The sequence below is a fragment of the Thamnophis sirtalis genome, unplaced genomic scaffold, assembly GCF_051295495.1.
Source record: "Thamnophis sirtalis isolate CommonGarterSnake01/CBP01778 unplaced genomic scaffold, rThaSir2_p1.2 scaffold_6, whole genome shotgun sequence".
Taxonomy (NCBI): domain Eukaryota; kingdom Metazoa; phylum Chordata; class Lepidosauria; order Squamata; family Natricidae; genus Thamnophis; species Thamnophis sirtalis.
Window position 1 is genome coordinate 32,163,710 of NW_028261386.1, and position 24,907 is coordinate 32,188,616.

General features: G+C 34.9%; 1 protein-coding gene across 2 annotated transcripts in view; it reads right to left on the reverse strand.

Annotated features, from left to right (window-relative positions):
• EML6 (EMAP like 6) overlaps positions 1 to 24,907 on the reverse strand; it is a 122,663-nt gene that overhangs the window by 82,232 nt on the left and 15,524 nt on the right. For both annotated transcript variants that reach the window (XM_087717517.1, XM_087717516.1), the window contains exons 3-7: positions 18,476 to 18,635; positions 16,899 to 16,997; positions 15,063 to 15,131; positions 8,056 to 8,241; positions 5,431 to 5,566 (exon numbers count right to left, since the gene is read on the reverse strand). In XM_087717517.1, the coding sequence (XP_087573643.1) occupies positions 5,431 to 5,566; positions 8,056 to 8,241; positions 15,063 to 15,131; positions 16,899 to 16,997; positions 18,476 to 18,635 (650 nt within the window). The remainder of the gene's footprint in view (positions 1 to 5,430; positions 5,567 to 8,055; positions 8,242 to 15,062; positions 15,132 to 16,898; positions 16,998 to 18,475; positions 18,636 to 24,907) is intronic.

The following is a 24,907-nucleotide window of genomic DNA, read 5'->3' on the forward strand; positions in this document are numbered from 1 at the left end:
TGAATAAATGGTTTATAGGTTCTGTATCTCCACGTTTCTTTGAATATCTGGGATTTTTAGCATTCTTTATATACAGCTGTAGCACCAATAAATGGCATTGATTTAATAAATCTCTCATAATAATATCCTTTTTAAATTAACTTCCATTATCTTTAAAACAGGAATACATTTCAGATGCCCTTTGAGAAGATATGCTATTGTACAGACACAGTAGGTGTTATTGACATTCATAAATAAATCATGACAATCTAATCAGCTTTCTGAAGGAAAAAGAAGGTATTTCTATATAACATGTCAATTTTCTCTCACTCTCCTAATCATGTCAGGATATACGTATATTAACATGAAAACCTTGCAGCATCTATATCTCTTATTTAACAAATACGTGCTGTGACTAAATTTTGACCAAGATACTGAACATTATGTTGCAGGAAATTAAGGAACTCAGATATTGGAATCAAAAGAAGTGGCTTTATTGGTACCAGGTTCAGAGCAAATTAAGGGAAGACAGCCATTTGAACATATGAACAACTTATAGAAAAGACAGCCTTTATATATTTTTCAAAAGCAGCAGAACACGAGAATATAACATGCTAGTGCTGATGGGTTTGTAGTTCCTGTTACTACAAATCTTGCTTAACTTGTTCCAGTAAGTTCTTGTGGCTAGCTTGTACTCTTGGGTCATATGTGTGAACTGTAGCTGAACCTGCGGTTTTGGCTTTTAACATTTCCTGTTTTTGCACACCTCAAAAGCAGGTCTTTATTTCTTCTTTCTGTCATGTCTTACTTTTATATTTTAATTTACTTTATATCCTGCCTTATTCCCCCCCTTTAAGACTCTATTTTTAGCTTCAATTGAGTCTTACCCATTATAGAGTTTTTGATCAGCAACACAAGCATATAATATTTGGCATAACACAATCAGTTCAAGATAGTGATATCATGTAACATCAGCAAGTAATATATATGTATAGCAACCTTCAGATCTCATCCTCCTCAGGCGCTCTCTCCAATCCCCAGGGTCTTATCCATCCTTTGTCTGAGATCTTCACCTTCCCCTAATTGGTCAGAGGTGAACCTACTTTCAATAAGGTCTTCTAGCATAACTAACTCTTTTTCAACCCTCATTTTCTTTATTGACTTCATAACTAATTGTCTGAGTAGAGGTGTTACGCATGGAACAAAAGCTAGGCCTGATATTCCACATAACAACAAAAACAGCATCTGTTTGATCCAACTGGTACCAGGCAACCAAGAGAACCATGTGTCTGTTCCCTGCAACCTCTGTCCAATCTTGGATGCCCTGACCTGCAAATCTCTGGCAATCTCTCTGACTACACCTGACTTATTCATATAGAAGCAACAGTCTTCTCCCAGAAATATACACAAACCACCTTTCTCAGCTGTCAGGAGGTCTATGGGATGCCGGTTTTGCAAAACCACTGAAGCCATGGAGTCTATTTGGTCCTGGACCTCAACCAAAGTTCCAGCAATTTGATTCAGGCTTTGTTGAAATTCCTCAGATAATTGCTTAAACTGTATTGTAGAGTGTGCTAACCCACCTACACCGGTTCCAACTGATGTTCCCATCTCCAGGATCACTAACAGTGGGATTATAGTGGCACTCTTTTCTGAACATGTCCCATGAGAGGAACAGGGAGAGTCTGTTCCCCACTGACAACACCCATCTTGGAGAGTAGGTGTACCAGGGTACATGTTCCAGTCCAGTTGAAAGGTAAGCATACATACGCATGTCTTCCACATAAGAAGAAGACTCCATTTTCTCCTAGACACACAGCTATGTTCATAGAAAAGGCATGTGCTCGGGGGCTCTTTTCATTTGTCCAGGCTTTCAAGGTCCCCACCATGAACATGCCAATTAGTGGTTTTAATGGAACTTCTTGCTTAGGGTCCTTTCACTTATCCCTGAGAACTGGTCCTTCAAAGAGATAATGGAAACTGGTGTTTCCAGGAGGAAAGTGAAAACATAATCCTCTGACAGATTGAATCGAGAGCCAAATTGGGAATCGGGGTGGCTGAAATGGCCTTGGGCATTTTTCAGTCGTCAAATCCCCTCCCCATCTGATAATGGTGAAAGGTGGCAGAAGCGAGAAGGTGACCTTCTGTTGGAAGAGGTTGTGGGCAGAAGGAGAAATGCTGAGGTTTAGTTTTACATCCGTAAGTGTCTCTCTAGGGCTAAGGTATAATTCTGATGGACATTGCTCTTTAGCCAGTGACCCTACAGGAATGCCAGGTTCTGGATTAATTTGACACACAAGGAGGGAAGCCCTAGGACCTCCACACCAACAGTTATAGGGCCAACTATGGGAAGGCAGCTAATACCCAGCTTTTTTAATGCACTGTAAAAGTCACCATGCAACTTTGCTTCCACTGATTGGATTCTCCATCTGCCATCCTTCTCGAAGGCTAGTGTGGTCCTGGTCTTTGCCCAAAGATCTGGCTCAACTGAGACAGCATGGTAAGATGAAGGAGCAGTAGACAAGCACAACCAGCATTTTTGACCTAGTGCAGGGTCAGATTGATTAATTAGACTCTGGCCTAGTTCCAGTATTCTCAACATATAGTTCCCTTCCCTCAATTGTCGCAGAGGCCCATTCTCCCTTTGTTCCACCCCCTGTTTTATCTGGATTGTTGGGGTTTTGTCCTTAGGGCTTGGGGTTGGTTTAAGTTCAGGGTACAGTCCCCACCGAGAGATGAAACATTGGTGATGGGAGCAAGCTTGCTCCAACCCATCATCCACCATCTCCAGGAACTCCATACCCTGGGCCCTGATCTTGTCCTGTTTTTTGGGATTCTCAACACCCCTGGAACCTCTTTTAGGGGTAAAAGGAGTTAATTGGCCATTCTTACAACATTGGGAATTGCTGACCAGAGTCTTATCACCCAGCATGCCACTGGCAAATATCATCCAAAGCCACAGAACACCCATACTTGATATTTAGAAGGGGCCTACCCCGCTATAATCCTTTTAACTCACTTAACGGAATTACTACATTAAGAAGAAGGATGGGGTTAGGCTTGATTTGGGGAAGGGCAATGTCAGTTTTTGGTGATCCATAAAGCCAAGTCTTATTTGCTAACTATATTGCCCACAATCCCAAGACTCCTACTGTGCTACAGAATGCCCACTCCCACGGTTCCTCAAACATAAGTGTTGTCAGAAGATTCACACTGTTCACTGTCACAGTCAATGGATATGTCTGACTGAGGTCCTGCTTGAACATGGGAAGATTGTATTTCCTTGGCCTTCTTCACCTTTTGAGGTTTGAGACCTCATCCATTTTGGAAAGTAAGTGAACTGTGAGGCCTAGTGTTCCTTCTCTGCAGAGAAACCTGCATTCCCTAGAGGTTATGGAATACTTGGGAAAGTGTGTCCAAGACTTTGGGGCAATGGATTGAGTGTGTGGACTGAGTGTACGGTTAAATGACGATTTAGATAGGTTGTGCCTTGGTCTGGGAAGAAGGAACAAAGGGTAAGCTTAGACTGGAGAGGAGAGCACAGGGAACAGGCAGAAACTGAGTTTAAATTTGTTAGCAAAAGAAGATATGGCACGAACTGGGGTGGGATGCACTTGAGGATGTTATCCTTATCTCTGTAGACTATTTTTTATGTCATCTCTATATTTTTTTTTAAAAAAAACCTCTTCAATATTTCAGAATAATCCACTGTCTTGCTTTATATTAGTATCAAAGAATATATCCAAAATATTATTGAAAATAAATAAAACAATGGCTCTTCATTTAGCATACTTCTTTCTACTAGCTTCCTATTATGGTTCTTTTTAAATAAGAAATCCTTCTTTTAATAATAAGATAAGATAAAATCTCGAAGGACATTAATGGAAGGGTCTACAGCCATATTGATGCTTACTGGCTTTGATTGAGGGCCCTCAAGACATATGGGAAAGAAACTCTTACAATCTTCTAATTCATTGTGACAGTGCAATTGCACAGCAACTCTTAAACATTAGCTGAGAGTGTATGTTTCAGATATTTATCTTAATTCATATTACTAGAAGTTCCCTCAAATACATGTAAGTTACAACAAATATACTGTGCTGTACCAATATTGTCCAGTAGCCTATTTCTTGCTCGGTGTTCCCCTTGAAGCTTTAAAACATAATGTTTCTTTATAGGCACATCTCAGTTTTTGCAAAAATGGGGGCTATGGCCACAATTATGCTTCAATTGTCTCAAGCTGTCAGATTTTACCAAATCAAATTCTGAAAGATATGTGAATAGAAGACAATACACCCTTATGTGATAGAAAATACAGGGGAGATTAACTTGTTTTTTTTTTTATTTTTGTTGCTTTGGTTTGGTTAGACTTTGTTGGAATAACAAGAAAGAACAGATGTTATTTTATTCTTGGAAGAAAAGTATTGGTTCCCTTAGAAGTTTGATGAAAATTCCAGGTACAATGCAATAACCCTCTCCTCTTATTTTTATGTGTGTGTATCTATATATCTATATCTATCAATCTATCTCTTGCATTATCTCATTGACAGTTCATTGTTTCATTCCAAGAACACTAGAAACTGAATGGTACTCCTCCACTTGAGAAGGCACACCCATACTTATATTAATTTCCAGAACTATACCTTGTATATCCAGATATGCATTCATGTTACAGCCAATGGTACAGTAGCAACATTCAACAAATAAACTGCTTTTGTAACGTAATTGTAACATAATAACAAACTGGCATAATACTATGGCAAATGGACAAATTGAAATCCTCATTCACTCCGGCATAGTACACTCATTCAGCCATTCACCAAGTAAAAACAAAATTCCACATTCACGCAATTCACCTATCCCAGATGCTCGAGTAGACAAGCAGTGGAGAACTTATTGACTGCAAAACCCAAGATTCAAGAGAGTGGTGGAAGGAAGAAAATTGTTTGGGTTCCCCTCAACTCCATCCTTGCTGGCAAAACTGTTTTGAGACCAAAAAGAAATCGGGCATTAAAGCCTGATACTATCATTCAATTTCCTGGGGAAAGGGAATTGTTATATGTATATATGTATTTGGTATATGCATTTGCCCAGGAAATTGAATGATAGTATCAGGAAGTACTATGTAACAAATAGTCAGAAGTTGTGCCAAGGCAGGAAGAAGTTGTGGCCTAAGGGCACAGTTAGGAGGGTCAAGGTCCCTTCTACCACTGACCTGTGATATGCCCCTCTGTTAACCAATCTCTACAAGTATTGTGAACTACACTTAAATGAAATGGTTTCAGCGATTCCAAAACATGCATTGGTTCTATTAATTCCTTATGGCCACAGTAAAATAATTCTGAAAGAATAAAAACATTTTCCTACCATACCTATTTTCTACCAACAAATTTACAAATAAAATATTTGTACAAATCAAGAGCAAAATCTTTATAAAAAAAATAGTATTACCTTTATATCCTTGCTCAGTCTCCCTGAGATCAATTTTAGTTATTGGCTTGAAATCAATATCCCACAGTCGAATGCAGCCATCTCTTCCACCAGTTGCAAACCCTTCTTCACATCCATACATACTAAAAATTCCAGCCTGCACAATAAAATAATCAAGTTTAAAATTTGTTTCATACGACAATGCTGTTTGCAAAGTGTTAAAATGTAATGCTTGTCAAACAGAATTACATCATAATGTTTTTTCATATGAGATTCCAAACATTTATATAATCAGATGATTTAGTCATTCCATCAGACACAAACAAGCAAAACAAAACCAGCCTACTGGAAATATGTTTTTTCTTGCCAAGAGATATTAGGCAGCAAAACCAGATTAGGCATACAGTCATTTGTGCGCTATTGAATCATATTAAAAGAATAATATTGTGTGGCAATTCTATAATTTGAGTTCATATCTACCACTCTAGCACTCTTTTCTTGATCAGCCTATTTTTATGATGGATACACTTCATATTTCTATTTGTTGTTTTTAAGATCTAAGTCAGTTGCAACAGTTTTCATGATGGATAAGGAAATTTGGTCCTAAACAGCAGCTTCCTTCCTGTTATTTTGTCACACAGAGATTCTCTTGTGATACCTGTGGTTCTTACAAAGGCAGTTTGTAACATGATGTATAATCTATGGTTTTCCCATTTAAAATATAAAATTGTGGCTCTGTGTATATACATACTACATATATGTTGTATTTGTGCTGATAAATAAATAAAGGGAGACTAGTATAGATTTATTTCAAGCTATTTAGCTCTCATCAGCTAGCCATACCCTTACTGGGATTTGAACCTGGGCTATATTACATGTAGCCCAGGTTCAAATCCCATGTTCAAATCCCATGTAGCTATATTACATGTAGCCCAGGTTCAAATCCCAGTAAGGGTATGGCTAGCTGATGAGAGCTAAATAGCTTGAAATAGATCTATACTAGTCTCCCTTTATTCATTTATCAGCACAAATACAACAAATGTAACAAAAAGGCAACAGTAAAAATATTGGGTTTCTGCCTGGATGGTCTCTTGTGACGAGCCGAAGGACAGAGAATGGAAGTAGTGATCTTCCTCCCATATTTGGGCATACCGGGGGTTGTAAAATCTAATAGATACTACATATATCTATATAGCCTAACCTTTTGTAAAGATAAAACAGATCTTGGCTTAGATATTTAGATACAATTAACATAAAGATACAAGCATAATATAGAATTTATAAATAGTGTAATATGTTGAAGGAATTGAAAGGATAAGCTCACAAGAACGATTAAAGCACTTATGGTGCTCCTTGCATAAATGACTGACTGAACCAATTTCACACTAAACAAAGTAAACTAATTGAAGAAACAAAGTAATTGCCAAGGTAATCAAGGCAATATTTAATTCATTTCATCAGCATGGATGAAAAAGCAAAAAGATTCATCTTTGGAATAAGCCATAAATATTTGTTAATCATAAAGTTCTATATTGAACATTTTCTATTACAAATGTTAGAATGCCAAATACGTATTCCTTACTAAGAAATGCTCATTGCACTCTATGGGTAGTCCGCATTCAACACCACAGATTTAATGACCATTCAAAGTGCAAAATGATGGGACTCACAATTATTTCTTGTACTTATGCTCTTCACAGAGACTCTGTAGTCATGTGATCACAATTCAGGGACTTGGAAAGTGGCTTACAATTACAACAGTCCCAGCATCCTGCAGTCAGTTGATCACCATTTATGATCTTCACTGTTGGTTCCAACAAGCAAAGTCAATGGGGAAGCCAGGCGAGATTGCAAATGGAGATCATGTGACCATAGGAGGCTGCAGCCACATGAGATTCACTTAATATCAGCACTGGAGCTGCTGCATCTGCTGTTGTAAAGACAGGATTTTGTGCTTTATAACTGCACACTTGGCAACAGAATTGCAGGTCCCAATTACTGTAGTTACTGGTAGGTGAGTTAAATGATTAATTGCATTCATGGCATTTGAACCTTAAATAATGTAACTATGAAATTAGTTGATTCAAGTATTGTTGCTGAGACAAAGCTTATATGATAGGCAGATTAGTGATAATGTGAGTATTGAGTTCCATACTTATTCATGTTACCTGAAATATTCCTCATATTAAATTATGTTTTAATGAAAGTCACAAGTTCAACTTCCCCCAAACAATAAAACTAACTAAATCACATATTCTGCTTCACTAGAATTTAAGATTACAGTACAGAACTATTTTTCTGTTCACAAAATTGTTACAGTAGAACATATGTCTTGAATCAAATGAATTAAAATTTGATAAGTTGTTTTTCCCTGAATAATATTTCTATGCCTGCCAAGATGTTACTGAAAACAGCAAAATCAATAACAAAAAAAAATTGCTTCTGCAAGTATGGCACAGTTTATTTAGTTATTATTTATATACCAAACAAATTTGTATAACTGTTCTAGTTACCCTTTAGGTGAGCCCAGCAATCAATCAGCACAAAAATCAATTGAGAATTGATTAAGTGTCCAAAAGCAAAATAGGAAACATACATGTTTTAAGAATCTAGTTTTCGTATAGTAGCATATAAGTGGTAACTTACACTATGAGCTCCTTGTATTGTGCGGACTAAGGTGAGCCCTTTCCAGACATAGACGTCTCCATTTAAAGCACCAGAGAATGTAACATCATCTTTCACACAAGACAAACACAGGATAGTTTGTAAGTCTCCTGTTTTGCCAAATATTCCTCTTTTGGCTGTCAAGGCATTTCCGCACAGTGTCCAAAACTACAAAATGACAAACAGAATGTCTTCAGCATTTGCAATATGTGTCTGAATTATACTGTTAAGATGTATGAAAAACCCCTAGCAGTTTACATATGTTAGGTCCGTTTATGTTGTTTATGGTATTTACATCTAACTACTTAAATGAATTATCAGGATAGTTTACATTACTGAAAGATTCAAAAGCATTTAAAATTGCGTAGAACAAGTACTCAAAATATATGATAACATAAAATCATTTGGTAAAAGTGTTAAATTAAAAGTTTTTATTGCTTTTAAAATAACAAAGAAAAATAAATTAAGTAGTAATAATAAAAAATTGTTTTTACAAGTAACAGTGAAGGTATAAATTTACACAAGACCTTAGACTATTAGTAATCCTTTATTCCTCCTGTAATCCTAGTACGGAATGAAGTCTTTCCAACTGCAATCCACAGTGCCTGAAAGGATCAATGTGTTTTAATAAATCCTTTATTTGTGATAAAATCTATAGCACATGCGCTTTGATCAGAATCAGGTCCAGAGCAGGAGACAAAGGATTACAAATTCTTGATTCTTCACTATACTCAGCAGTTTATATAAACCATATATAAAGTACTTTGAGGCCAGCATCCTGCATTGTAAATAACATGATGAAGACCTTTCCAGTAGTCTTTTAACACTAATTACTGTAAATTTCAGACAGAGATGTAACCTCTTTTGGGATGATCTTTCAATCCATGGCAGGCAGGCATGTTGCACCTAAGCTTATATCTTGACAGGGCCAACTTTGTGAACTGACCAATTCACAGAACATCTTAACCTATAGCCCACCTCCCTTCTGTATCTAGAAAATTTTGCCTATCTACTATTTTTGCTCATTCAAGCCACCTACCACCAACTGAATTAAATTACAACCCCCCCTACGCATACCTGTTTCCAAAGTAACCTTGGGATATACTTGTTGTGGACTATATAATTTGTCCTATCATATGTCAAACACCTACTGTAATTGACATTTGGGTTGCAATTTAATTTTTCCCCTATGGTAGTTTATTTCATTTCTTGTCATGGTTTCCTTTCTACTTCTGAGGCGGCTAACAGAAATTCACAATTCATAGAGGTATTTTGGAAAGCCCTATTTCAGTTATGAGATGTTAAGCTCCTCCTCTCAACTATCCATCATTTGCAATTGGATGTTGAAATAAAAGGTAAATGCCACTCTGGAGCAACACCCTTCCATGTTGTATTAAATGTGTTTATGTCAATAATTGAGATGTTGCTGTTTTAGGTCAACTACATTTACCACCCATGCCTGTAGCTACATGCTTCCCAGTTGTCCCCCATTCCAGAGGCACCCAGCATTCTCTAAAATCAAAGATTATCTGGCTCTTGCCAAGGCGTCATGCCAGCACTGTGGAGATCAAGCCCTATCCTTTTGCAGTTGAAGATCATATTTAGTTTTGTATCAATTTTTTCTCTTCCACATGGGCTGCCTAAAAAGTTGAACACCAAGTTTATTGGACCATTTTCCACAGTTGTATAAATCATCCCTTTGCTTTCATCAGGAGTTTCCAATCACAGTGAAAACAGATGTTGATCTATTGTACCTTAATAGTCCTGGAAAGTCTTCCTGGCCCCTTGTACAACTTTGTTCCACTACCTTCAGTTTCAGTGTAGTAATAATTTGAGGTTGGATGTTTTTTGAGGCTCTTGGCACAGAAGGAACAGACAGAGTTCTTTGATTTGCTAATGTGGTTACCCAAATATCAAACAGTAAAGGAAAATATCAAATGACACACATATCAGAGGTGGTATTCAGTCAGGTTTTGGAGAATCAGTAACGGAAATTTTGAGAGTGGAGGGGGAATGGGAATTTTGCATTATCCTTCCCCTGCCACACCCACAAAGCCATGCCTATAGAACCGGTAGTAAAAATTTTTGAATCCCACCACTGACACATACGCCTAGTCTCCTTTGACAGTACCAACTGCTCCCAATGCCAAAGGTCACTGTGGATGATATTTAGACACTCCTTTGATTGTTTTCTGCCATTGGTAACTTAGTGGCTATACTTGCACTTGCTTTAATTCTAGAGTTGGAAGGCACCTTGGAAGTCTTCCAGTCTAAACCCTTAATCAAGGTACAGATCCTTATACCATCCCAAAACAAATGGCTATGTAGCTTTTTGCTTGAAAACATCAATATTTTTAGATTTAGAATGATAAGATTTTTGTTTAAAATTTTATTAAATGATACATCCATTTCTAAAATCAGCATTACATCAACACAATACAAACTCCATTCATTTGTAAGTGTGTGCAATGTTATATATACATAATAGAAAGAGCTTGTGGTGCAAAGCTTCTTTTGCGATGTACCTCTCCTGTGGACACCTCTGCTTGTACAGTTACTTTATTTTAAATAGGTAGAAATAAATTATCACTTTTAGTTAGATGTGTCTATGGAGATTCTCAGTCATCCTGTTCATGGTTGTCCCAAACATGCTATTTCAAAAGGCAACTGGACTTTGTTTTTCCTTGAAGATATTTCACTTCTCATCCAAGAAGCTTCTTCAGTTTTGACTGAATGGAGGACGGAAGGATTTATATTCCTTGAGGTTATCTAGTTATTAGCACTCTTTCTGAGAGCTGTTGAGAGTTGTTTATGTGTGCTGTCAGGGTCATCCAAATAGTATAAAAGGGTATGGAACCTTCTTGGAACTGCTGAAAGGACTGTACTGTAAATAGGATATAGGTGGTGTGGTATGTGTCCTCCCACTGTTGAGAAAGAGCTATTCTATCTTAATATAGATGGCTTCTTTGATCCCTCTTTCAAATCAGCAGTCCTCTCTGTCAAAGGATGAGAAGGAAAAACAAAGTCCATCTCTCTCTCTCTCTCTCTCCCTCCCTCTCCCGATAGCAATGACAAATATAGCCAATTAATATCAAATGGAAAAGCCAACAAGAGAATCCCTACACTAAGTTTAACTCAGTGTTCCTCAAGCTAGGCAATTTTAAGATGGGTTGACTGGCTGAGGAATTCTAGGAAGTGAAGTCCACACATTTTAAAGTTGCCTAGTGTGAGAAACATTGCTTTTAGGCCTATTAATTCTGGTAGCCAATAAGATAAGAAGATGCAATAATTGATTATCCAACAATGTCTTTCAAATACCTGGAGATTTCTTACAAAATGTTCTTTTGTTAGCTTTGCTCTTCATAATTTCATTATTAAACAAAACCAGGTCTTTTAAAATGTGTTGAACTTCATCTCAGTGAATGTTAGTCTTCTGCTTTTTGGTGACTTTACTCTGTAAAAGACTGATTTGCTAATTTTTTGTTGTATTTTTCTGATTCAAATACTTTGCAAACGTGGAGTCCTTGGTGCTCTCTGAACTTGACTGCTTTCTCATCTACTATTTTTGCAAATCTTCCAATGAAAGCCATCCTGAGCATCATTTCATTATTGATTTCATTTATTCAACATATTTGGCCATTTATTAAGAGTAGCTTAATTAAAATAAATAGTAAAAATTCTTTCCCAATCTAATGAGCAAAGCCTTTCCCAACAGAAAATAGGCATTTTTTTCAATATAGAAAAAGACTTGGAAATTCTTATAAGTGACATCTACTAAGCACACACACAAACATATAAAGTGTTAAGACATTGGCAAGTTTATTGAACTTTTTAAAAATTATGTCATATATCTAGAGCTAAATATCTTCAGAACGAAAAAAGAGCTGTTGAGTGGAGCCAACTGACATATTTATTTATATATTTTAGTATATTACACATTTTGAATTTTTTTAACTAAATGAAAAGAATGCCAAAACTAAACAGCAGTTTTAAATTTAAATTTTCTTTAATTTAAAAATAATTTAATTTAAAAAGGAAAGTATACGAAGAACAAAATCAAATGGAAAAAGACATTAGGATGTATATAAATGGGGTCGGCTTTATAAATTGTCTTCTTATGATCTTATCACATATTTATACCTATTTAAGATCGTATATATCTTTATCAGTCTACATGAATATGTATGTGCATTTTATTTCTAATATGCACATTAAATATTTATTAGCAAAATAGCATTTATTTTATGGCAGTTATTACAGGACTGATTATTTCATCAAGGCAATTTTCCTCATTTCAAAATGTCATTAATTCAGAAAAAGATATAAAGTTTGGGGTATCCAAAATTTTGCAGTAACCAATTTAGCAACTAGCAATAACTAAATTTTATACTACATCAATAATATGCTTTCAAGTTTCTTAAAAATATTTAAATGATTAAGAGTGAACAGAAAAATCTATCAAAATACCTGTAAATATCCTTTAACCACATGAATGATGTGATTTTTTAAAAAGATGCTCATTTTTTTCTGTAATCAGGTGAGTATAGAATAATACAAAAAATTAGGATCAAATTTAATTCTGAGTTAAAATGCAGCAAAAACTTGCAGTTAATGACTTGATTCTACCATTTTTTTCAATCATAATTTTTTAACAAGTTACAATTTGATTAACAAAAAATTCATAGTGGTTAGAATAGTAGCATAATTCAAACATGCTGAAATTACATTACAGTCAGAAATGAAATCCATCTGAGATTCACAAACTGTCAGGTGCATATGCAAAGAGTTCGAAAGTACCGACTTACTGCTCAAGCCTATATAAAAGAATCTTTGTGGACTAACAGCTGGGTAAAACTAGCACCTGGGTAAAATTAGAGAAGGTTCAAAGGCATTCAGGGAGGGGGAAGTGTACTTCATCCTCTTGTGACTATGTAGAGACCAGTGACGTGCAGTGAGTTTTATGGCTGGTGAAGCAGCAATTTTTTTAGACTTGTGGACTTCAACTCCCAGAATTCCACAGCCAGGCATGCTCAGTTCTGATTTAAAGTGACAGCATTTGTTTTTCTCCTTTGCTAAATAAGTTTCCTTCTTTCTTTTTCTTCTCCCTTCTCCTTCTTTCTCCCTCTCTCCCCCCTCTCTCAAACACACACACACAAACACACAAAGTTGCACCAGGATTCAGAAAATTTAGGTTTTCCTCCTCAGCCCATGTTAGCAATACCACTAGCAGCATTTTGGCTGGCAGGTGTAAGTAGAAATGGAAATTCATTCTACTGAAAACATTGTTTTTGCTTATGATTGGATAATTAAAATTTCAGAAGACCCAAAGGCATAGTATTAGTGTGTTACATAGTGCATAAAATAAAGAACTGTCTCAATATGCTCCTTCCCCCCTCTCTCAAACACACACACACACACACACACACACACACACAAAGTTGCACCAGGAGGATGAAGTTTGAATTCCTCCCCCTCCCTCTGACCCACACGTACCTTTTCCAGCTGTTTCAGAGAGGATTTCAACTCTGCTCTTGCCTGCCATCATGAAAAGAAAAAAAAAATGTAAAAGGAAAAAGGCAAGAGCTGAGGTAAGGCTGAGCTAGTTGCTGCCAGAGTCCCCGTGTGGATGACTCTGCTTAACTGTTTAAAAAAGCCTCTAAAAAAACGCCCTCTACAGGAGGCAGGAGAATGACGTGCCTCATCTACATCAGGAATTTTTTGGCTTTTAACCCTTGCTTAGCTCTGCTCGAGTGATCATAAAGTCAGACTAGATGAGGCACCTCATTCTCCTGCTGCCTCCCGTAGAGGGCACTTTTTTAGAGGCTTTTTTAAACAGTTAAACACTAAGCAGAGTCATCCATGTTGACTCTGGCAGCAACTAGCTCAGCCTGACATCAGTTCTTGCCTTTTTCCTTTTACATTTTTTTTCTTTTCATGATGACAGTGGTGAGGCTCTGCCTCCCCAGACTGCAGGTCCCTGGTAGAGACTCTAAATCGATTCCTCACTTGACTCTTCCAGTTTAGTCTAGTTAGAATTGGATATAGGGACATTAAGCTAGTGTGATCAAACTAAACCAGAAGTATTTTTCCCACTAAATAAGCATACAAAGAATTACACTGTTTAAATGGATGGAGGCATTGGAAACACTTTAAAATGGGTAGAGAGGACCAGAAAAATATATTAGTTTTAAAACCTTTCTTCAAAAATAAGTAATTATTTAAAGTAAGAAAATTCATGTAGCATCAGAATAAATTATTAATTCCCTTCTACAGTGTTTAATTATGAAAAATTAATATTTGGTACACGTTATAACTTGGCATTCACTAAAATGACATATGTGTCCAAACTATAGATGAAGGTTTGTCAAAAAGATGGTGTATCATGAAAGAAAATGGAATTTATCTCTAATGTGGACACAAGGCAAAATAAAAGTTAGACATATCTGGACATAAAAATATAATCCAGTTATAACATAATGCTCATAGACTATTACTAATTGAAATATTATGATCATGAAGTGCAGGCTGAAAGAACTAAACAATTCTAATAAGATATGGAACTTTTTGTTTTTAATCCATAATGTACATATTACATTTAAGAGTCTAATTTAGGAAAACTTTATTCTAAATAAGGCGTTTGTATCTTGACACCACATTGTAATTCCCAATAGCATAGTTAGCATGTGCTGTACTTCAGCAACTTTTACTTGTTTTCTTGTTTCTAAATAAAACTATTTTGATTAAAAACATGGAGGAAACCTATACATATTTGAAACTCATATCATATGTCCCTTCTACTTATCCTGATAACCTATTTCTTTCTGCAGCAACCATGTGTTTTAGGAATTTACCTACTATCTTGCATTGGCTATGTAATATTTATAGCTTAAAAGAAGTTAGCAAGAGAAAATGTGCCAGGTAAATATAACATTTTTCTCCATTGATAATGCAAAGCATCAAAACCAATTTACCTTGGTATGTTATGTTACCTTGATATGTTTCACTCCGCAGCTAGCCACTCGGTTAGGTTGATATGGATCCCAGGAAATATCAAAAATCTGTCAAAACATATTCAAAACTGCTACACTAAATAAAAAAACAAATGCATTAAATCCTAGAAATGTCTATTTCTCTCACATAATTTCAACAAAGTTTTATGGTTCTCTTAGCAAGATTGTTAATAGTTACATCATAGCTCATAACTTTTTTTATAGAAGACAAATGAATTTGAAAAGTAGTCAGCAAAACAAACGCCCTACAAGGTTCATTATACATGTTTGTCTTTAATTTACAGTATATTTGTATATAATAGGAATGTTAACAATTATAGGAAAAAAATAAAATATTAATAAATACCACATTGTATAGACTTAAAGAAAATAGATGAGATTCAAAATAAACAGTATTGTTTATAAAAATTGTCCGTATCTATTAGACCTTGCTGTATAGATATCACTCTTGAAAAAACTGATTTTACATTATTTTTCTTATAAACCTATTACTATTTAATTGATCCACCTAAAAAACATACAAATATTTGTGTTCTGCATAATTTAAATTGATAGTAGAATCATTCAATACGGATTGCAACTTTAGCCTGTAACATTCTCAAACAGTTGCTGGGGTCTGCTTCAAAATTCCATTTAAATTTCCTAAAATAATCAGCACAGAAAACCAAAGAGCCAATGATATAATGGGAGTTTCATGAAATGAACTTTTGCAAAGAGCTCTTTCAACATTATATATAAGAAAAACAACAACAGTGTTGGACAAGTTGACTTTCAGATAAATTATCAATCAGTAAATCTTTTCAAACAGACATGCCCCTTTTTGTATTAGCACAGATGCAATTACAAAAACAGGTTAAATCCCTCAAGCAGTCCAAAACTGGTAAGATTTTTGCAATCTCACCCTCATATACCTCACACTTTAATGCATGAAATTGTGTGTGATATTAAATACTCAACCCTCACAATGTGTTTATTTTTATCCAATCGTGTCTAATTCTCACTGCCTACCTAGGTTTTTCAGAAGTGGTTGGGCTGAGAGAAAAAGACTGGCCCAAGGTTACCCAGCTGACTTTGTATCCAAGGTGGGAATAGAATTCAGTATCCTGATTTCTAACCTGTTGCTTTCCAACCACGCCAAACTGGCTCTCAAGTTTTCTCTTTCTGTTTTAAGTGACACTTTATGTGAAGGAAGCCTGGTATGTTGGATATTCAAGATATACCCATGAAAATGTACATTTTTAATCACCAGTTATGGAATAGATATACTCCATGGGTAATTTACTCCTTAATTTCACAGCTATTTCATTAATGTTGTGATCACCCTCCGGTTCAAAGGAGAGGTGCTCAGAGGGGAAAGTTTAACTTTCCCTATTCTATTTACTTGATCACAACATTCCAAATTTCTTTAACTCCATGGAGCAAAAAAGAGAAGATGGAATCCATATATTCATATCATAGATTATATTTTTCTTAAAGTGGCTGGTAATAACTTGGAAATAAAATGTATGAAACCAAAAAGTGAATCAAACTAAGATAGGATGGGACATTAACCTTTTACAATCAAATAAGTAGCCTAGCAACTGTTTTCAGTAAAATAACAGAAGCAGCAGCAACAAAACACTCCCAAATTATATTTGGTTCTCAGTGACATAGTCCAGGCAAAAATCCTACTTGTTAAATTACCCCTCCATTATATGAAATAACACCATTTCCCATAAAGAATTTTACAAGCTAATTTGTATTCTTGATACAAACAAAAGACACACTCATGCAACATTACAAGAGAAATATATGGCAAATTCATTAGCTGATTACCCTATCTGAGTGGCCAGTAGCTGATGCCAGTAGTTTTCCTTTCTTCCAATCCCAAATGCAGACTGTGTTTTTGGCATCCAACCCCACTGAAGATAAACGCTTAGGAAAAATAACATACAACAGTTTTTAAATGAAGATCACTTCAGGAGTAACTTACTACAATACATCAATGCATCAATGGGTTGAAAAGGGATGCTGAAAGGGTTGTATAATATTCAAATGCAGTATAGGCTTCACTATTCAGCATAGTCAAATATTCCTTCCTCCCAAATAAGCTTGTAAATTGAATTTAATGTGTTTCAGAACAATCTATAGCAGCTTCCTTGTTATTTTCATATTTTAGAAACACAACAGACATAATACATCTTGCTTTGCTAATATAAAAAGTAAATGCCTTAAAATAAGTCATCCACCCAAGCAAACAGAATCTGGATATGCAAACTTTAATACAACTTTATGAACCCAAACTAACAAAAACTGAGAGACTAGTTGTCTCATGCAAGAGGGTAATTTCTTTTTCACAAAATGATTCCTTCCTCCCAAATACGTCACCTACCTCTTGGGAATATTTTTATTTCTGGTAGAAGATTCTTTAGCTGAATCAAACCACTGGTCTAACTAGCTCAGTAATATTAGAATCAGGGCTTCAAAGAGCAGTCTCTCTCTCTCTCTTACACAGCTCACTTTCAGTTGTGAGACAGAGGCATTTAAAATGAACATTACTGCAGGAACTATTTGCAATGCTCTAGATTTAGATTGCTGCTCTTTCCCTGCTATCACTGTCAGGCTGAATTTTCACCAAATATTCAATGCTGATACTTTTAGAACTGTTGAAAATGTCATCAACCACTAATGATGTAAAATTAAAACAGGTGAAATTTTAAAAAAATTTACTGGTATAATATTTCACTGTTGGGCATTGTTGAGTTTCAGGGTTTAGTGACCATAGGCAAGACAGCAAGGTTCCTGAAATTTCACCAGCACCTTCACCAGCTTATTTAAAGATAAAGTAACAATTAAGGAAGGACAGTTTGTTTTTATTAGTCTTTAGATGATGAACTGATTTCCTATTAGTGTAGGTTGGTGAGGGCTGATCTCCGATTGTTCTTTCTTTTTGCCTGATCCTGACTGATATTTTGGTGGTATTGGAACCTGGTTGCTTTATTTATGAAATGTGTTTTATTTCTGAAATGTGACATCAAGTAAATCACATGATTATACCCTTTGGCACTAAGCTTTACACTAATCTCATTCTAATAGTATAGTGGAAAAAATAAATTCTTTGTATTTTACATCTAATCTGTAGTACAAGCTTCTTTTTATGTTCTTAACCCCTCTTATCAGAAAAATAAATTTAAATGTAGATTACTCTAGGTTATCTTGTTGTTACTGCATAAGTTTAAGTAAGCTGTAACACAAACATTTTATAAATATTACTCTTCCCAAAGGATTATAGAAAATTGTAACACTCTCATTTTATAAGAGCAGAATGCTTAAAAAACAGGGAAATTGATATTTTGGCTCCACTCTACTAGAGCATTAAGTACAACAGAAATATAAATTCAATAAATACACACCTGGCCATCTGAATCAAAAGCCAAGCAGGCAACTCCATGGGTATGTGCATCTTTTAGGACAGAGACAGCCTGTACATTGTAAGAATCCCAGATGCAGATATAAGGGTCCTTGCCAACTTGTCCTGTAGCCACAAGGGTTTTATCAGGATGCAAAGCTAGGCTGGAATAGAGTCCAAAAATTAGAGTTTGTTATTACATAGCGCACATATTAATGAACAGATGTTCAGTGATGTTTTTACAATTATTCTGCTACTATATAAACTCATTTTCTGTTCATATGCATGCAAAACGTTGCAATTTTTTGTCGTCTTATGAATGTGTTCCAATTGACATTTTATTGGAAAAGATTACTGTAACTTGGGCTTTCTAAATGCAAACCATTTCTGGTCTGGTTTGCACTCTACCTCTACTTATTTATAATAAATGGAATATATGTCTCCACATGACATATATGATTGAGGTATTTAATATGATCTTGTAATTCCCAAAGTTCTATTCAAGCTTCTATTTTCCATCATTTAATAATCTTTGACTGCTTCATACATGTTTTTCAAATGATGTTTAATGACACTGAGGATATATCTACCCTATATGGTTTTCATACAATGACATTTCTGAACTGGCATACTGTAGAAAACAAAGTAATATTCAGGTACAATTCCTTATATTTTTATTCTCACAATAAATTACAAAATAAAAAATGTATGTAAATGTATGTTTATTATGCATAGAAATTCTTCAAAATGTCAAAGCTTATTGAATAATGCTACTCAATGTCATAAGTTTTGAAAATTATGCTTGTAAAGTTATATTGAAAGTGAAATTTATGGAAATTTTAAACAATATCTTATAGAGTAGATGCAGTTGACAGCAGGAGAAAATAATTCAAAAGCATTTTTTATGAATAGAAATGTTTGGAGTCTAATAATTTTCTAATTCCTTATGTTACCTACAAAAAGCTATATGTGAAAATACAATTCATATTTCATTGAGAAAAGGTAGTGCTCTTTTCTTAAAAATAGCATTGATATTTTGTTTATTTTTAAATGAAAAAACAACAGTAATCAATTTATCATGAATATTGAGGAAGGTATAATCGCATTTATTATATTTATTATATTAATCTGAACAACATTAAGTTATCACCTATTAAAACAATTATTTGTTGAGTATATGTGAGAATCTAAGTATTAAAAATAAATCAATTAAATTTTTTTCCCTCAAGAGTCCAGGCTAGTTTTATGAGGGCAGCAAGAATGCAAAATTATTTTGAAATTTGATAGTTAACAATTCTATATTGCAATATTATATAGCAAAACATGCTGCTGCAATACAGGTCAATTCTATTCATGAAATTTCATGTCATTTCCATACTAGAGATTGCTAGCATCTTCATAGCAACACTCAGCCATTGTTTAAGTGATATAAAATAATGGTTGGGTGACTCTAGAAGGTGATATAAATTGCTAGTGAAAAAAAATCACCTCATATGACTGAAACCTCATATATCCATACATCATACACCGAGCTTATGCAATGTTCAGAAAAATGAAGATCTTTCTTTCTTTATGTCTATGAAGAAATTAAGGGGATAGAAATGAGATTGAAATTTACTATATAATTAATAAATGAAAAATTAATGTTGGCTGAAAAGTAGAGGGGTTAATCAACTAAACTGTTATCTATATCATTAATAAAAGGAGAGAAAATAGCTTTTTAGCAGTCCAAATTAAAAAAAAAAACAAAGACAAGGAATGATACATTAAAGTACATTGATGTGGATTGTTGGGGAAAATGCATTCATTCTGGAATTCTGTGAATCATATAAAACTGAAAGAAAATAAAAACGAGAACTGGTCAATATGTGATTAATGCAGTGACATGCAGTCAGGTGAGGCAAGTGAGGCACAGCCTCCTCTCATCTTGAAAAGAAAAAAATTGTAAAAGGAAAAAATAAATTAAATGTTTGTATTTATCTACTGATCTGTACCATAAAGTTATTTTCCATTTAACTTCACCAGTTTTACATTATTTGGTATTAAAATTGCAGAATTTTCACATTTACTGTTCAACTAGTCAGGCGAGAGCTTGCGGTGAGGCTGCAGGGAGCTCAGCCTCTCAGGCGAGAGCTGATATGAGGCTGAACTAGCTGCTGCCTCACCATGCTTAACTGTTTTACATGATCTGTAATAAGACCGTATTGCTGCCTCTCTGTATGTCGCTTTTAATAGTTTAGCTGATGTATCTAATATAAAATGGAGTGTTTTTTGTCAACAACTATGTGTGGAACGTGTTTCTTGCGCTGAGCGATCATAAAACGCCTAAAAAGTCAGACTAGGTGAGACACGTATTTCTCGTGCCTCATAGTAGAGGGTGCTCGTTCTTCCTGTGACTCAGCAGCAGCAGAGTAAGTAACAGCCACAGAGCGCGACAACATCAAAGACAACTTTCTTCCCTGGCCATCAAGTCAGAGAGACTTTTAAAACTAAAAGAAGACAATGAAAAATTCTACCAACAAGTTATAGATGCTTTTGTTCAGAAGGAGCTGCGGATGGACTTCATTTATAAGTAAAGGTAAGACCCATAATAACTTCATTTTTTTCCAATTAAATGTGCTTTTTTGTGTGCTACAGTATGTGTAAAGAATGCTGATATGAGGCTTTAAATATAACCTGTTAACTGCTGCCAATCAAATATTGGATAAGATAATTTGTAGGATTTTAATGTTTGTAAATCTGATTGTGATGACGTCAGTGCTTCACCAGCCATAAACATCACCGCACGTCACTGGGTTAACGTACTATGCAAGTGCCACTTTTGAGTACTGTCCCATGACAAATTTAATGAAGAACATCCCTGCCTATCATATTTACTTCTTTAGAATAGCTTACATATATTGATAATAATATAATTAATATAATGTAACATTTAAAAGCAGTATATGAGACAAAAGTTTAAGTAATTATAAAGTCAATAATAAGCCAATAGCATGTTTATTTCTTTATTTTTTCATTTGGGCTTCTAAGCTACCAGACTTTGAATGGATTAATATTCCTTTTCGATCAATTAAGCTGCAAGCCTAAATCATAACAATTGTGAAATCCCAGTTCTCAGATTAAACCTAGCAGCTGTTTCTCAAACAATCAAGAAGGACAGTTTGTCCTCTTTCTGTATGGCTGGGGGTGGACTTCCCATGTTCATACATTTAACAACTCAACTCCGACATTCTGGATTGCCTAATAAACACTTAGGTTTATTTATGGTAGAGTGATTTGTAAACATAATTTGTTGCTAGAAAAATTCTTAAATTTGACTAAGGTCACTATAAATCTATGTTTGCTTAGGGCCATTTTAAATCAAATTTTGCTCTCTGACTTAGAAATTGTTCTTTAGATCCTTATAGTCTCAGTGTTATAAACAAAACCACATATTCTTACTAACATGGAAAAATATCCTTATCAGAAATTTCTCCATATTTTTGTGGCAACCCAAAATGTTAAAACAATTTAATTTGGTCAGTTTTTATTACACAGTATGTAAGCAAGTTGTTTTGAAAGTATGAAAAATGTCAACCTCCTGAACAGTATTCTTCTTACCTTCTTTTGCAACTTATATAGACTTTCAGAAATTTGTAACTTCCCAATCTCTATCAGCTATGAGGGGATAAACTATGTCTTATTGCATCATTTAGCTAACATGGTTTTACCTCCACAACAGACATTAAATACACTTTTCTTCTTCTGCACTTCTTCTGGATAGTGCCCTTAAATGCTTTGGGAGTCTTCCCTTGGTCTCATTCATCATCCTGCAAATCCTATTTTTATAAACTGCTAATTTTGTTTTAGAATTACCAGCCAACCTTACTTTGGATATGGAAAAGACGGACATTTGGTCTTTTTTCATCATAACTGGAGCTATCTAATCCATTTTAGCCATTATAGCATCTTTAGCTGCCAGCTAACGGATTTGCTATCTCTTAATTTATTTAATTACAGTCAATGGCCAACATGTGAGGACAATCTGCCTGTGACATCTGTCACCTGTAATTATACGTATGTGGGAATGACCTTGGGAAAGGAGAAGGGAAAAGATGCTGTCTAGAGAATGACCACATAAAGAAGAACCTGCGGCTGAATAAAGGGGAGAGAAAGAAACTTAGAAAGTATCCGCCTTAACTAATCAGGCAGTAAAAAGAGACAATAGGAGATTTGTACTTTTGGACTTGCAAGATTCTGATAATATACAGTAATAAAGTAGAACTAGCTCATTTTGTTGTGTTTCCACATAGTGGAAACTATGTGTGTTTTGGGATTGGGTTAAAACATCACTCCATCCTAATGCAACTCTTCCATTCTCCTTTTAAAAATATTTCAGAAGTTAGACCGCTGGGGCGTAGAAAAAAGGTGGGTATAGGGCGATTTGGTAGAGATATGTAAAACAACATGGAAAATATGAACTTTATTTTCTTCCTTTAAACAATGTTAGGTGGGCTGCTAGGCATAGCTGCTAACTGGTAGGTGGGCAGGAACTAGGCATAGACTAGTGCTCTTCCCCATCTGTGATGCTTGGGTCTCGAACATGGGCTATCGGTTTTCCAGCCAAGTCTTAACTACTGAGCCATTGCACGATTACAGAAAATGTTGCTTAAATCATCCTTAAAAGTTTTCTTACACTTTTTTTAGCCAAGCTCAAAGTGTGTCTCTTCAATAAAGATAGACACTTTGTTAGCATTAATCCAGCGATGCAAATAAAACATTTTGGTTATTGCATGGACTAGAAGATTCCCCCTATGAAATAACTACATAAATGAACCCATAATACTAGGTTCCTGTTATGCAGTTACCACACATAAGGTCATTAAAAATGTTGGATGCTTAGGTACCATCTTAAGGAGGGCAGAATATATAAATGTATATTTCAATGTTGCATTTTTCAGAATTGGAAAATTCTAATAAATTGAATTGGAGACTTTAATTTTTTTAGATGTGAAAAATGTGTAATGGAATACAGGTTGAAAAACATTCTTAATAATTTTAGGCCATGCATTTTCTATTTTTCTATGTGTCCAGAAATATTCCTTTGGTTTATTTATTTGCAAAAAAACATTTTAGTTTGCAGAGGTATAGGAAAGGAAGGAAGAGATTATTTATATTGAATTTAATTCAGAATTAGTTCAGTTAGAAACAGAGTTGGTCAAAAGAGTGATAAATGATCTGCCAGCAATTTAAATTCATTAGCCTGCAACCATAAAGGCTGAAAACAAGCATTTCCTTTTCCTGGTTTCCTTCTGATTGCCAATAAACACAAAAATACTATACTAATGAGCATATCCACACTCAGTTCCCTCAAAGAAGGTATGATATCCAGCAAAGCCCCCTTATGATCATTACCCATCCAGATATGTCAAAACCTGAGATATTAAGATACATTGTTAATCATATCTGGAAGGCATCACTTTGGAGAGCTCTATTTTAGGAAGTACATAAGTAGATTTGACAAGCTTGCCAGGAAAGTACACTAGATTATGAAAGGTTTAAAAGTATTCAAAAAAAAAACACAAGGATGATATGATATTATCAGGTGGAAGCAACTTATGGAGCTTTGTGAAGAAAAGAGAAAGGATGCAATGGAGCATTATGGTGATTAATCTTCCCTTGCTAAGTAGGCAGCATTAGTTCATTGACAAAAACCTATTTATAACCATGTGTCTGTGTTTAGTTAAATTCTCAGGAAAATACATGTGCAATTATTTAACTTTCTATTATTGAGAAAACTTTTCATTGCAATCTAGAATCTAAGATTCTATAGAACAAAAGAACAGTCCAATGTGTAGAAACAGTATGTCCTTTTGTAAAAGCAGATGTTTTCTTTAAACCCTTTACTATTATCCAGAGCACAATGTCACTCAATGAGTAAATAGATTCTAATAGTAATTGAAAAGTTATTTTAACACCATGAAGGAATGCAAAATGAATGTAACATTATTCTAGAGAAAGACAGCTGATGGGTTATCTCTAAAGGAGGTTTTCAAAACACATTTGGCTTACTTAGGCCAAGTGTCTTTTAGCAATATGAAGCCACTTTTTATTCCCTTCCTTCTTTCTTTCTTCACATATTAAGACTTGAAAGTGCTGAGGAGAATTTCTGTGAGAAAAATAAATAACTTTTCTTAAATAATATCTTTATTTCAGACAATACCAGCTGTACACAACCAATGCAGTATTTAAACAGTAGCAAAAGGATATATCTAAAATGGTGTGGCATGAAAAAACATGAATTAAATACAATGAAAAGTATTACAAGATGTAAAGGAAAGAGAAGGTGTGGGTCTACTTAATGTGAAATTGACAATGTGTGTGCTGAAAAAAAATATTGCATGTTTCCAATAAACCGATCAGGTAATAATAGCACTGGAATAGTCGGCAGAAAGAA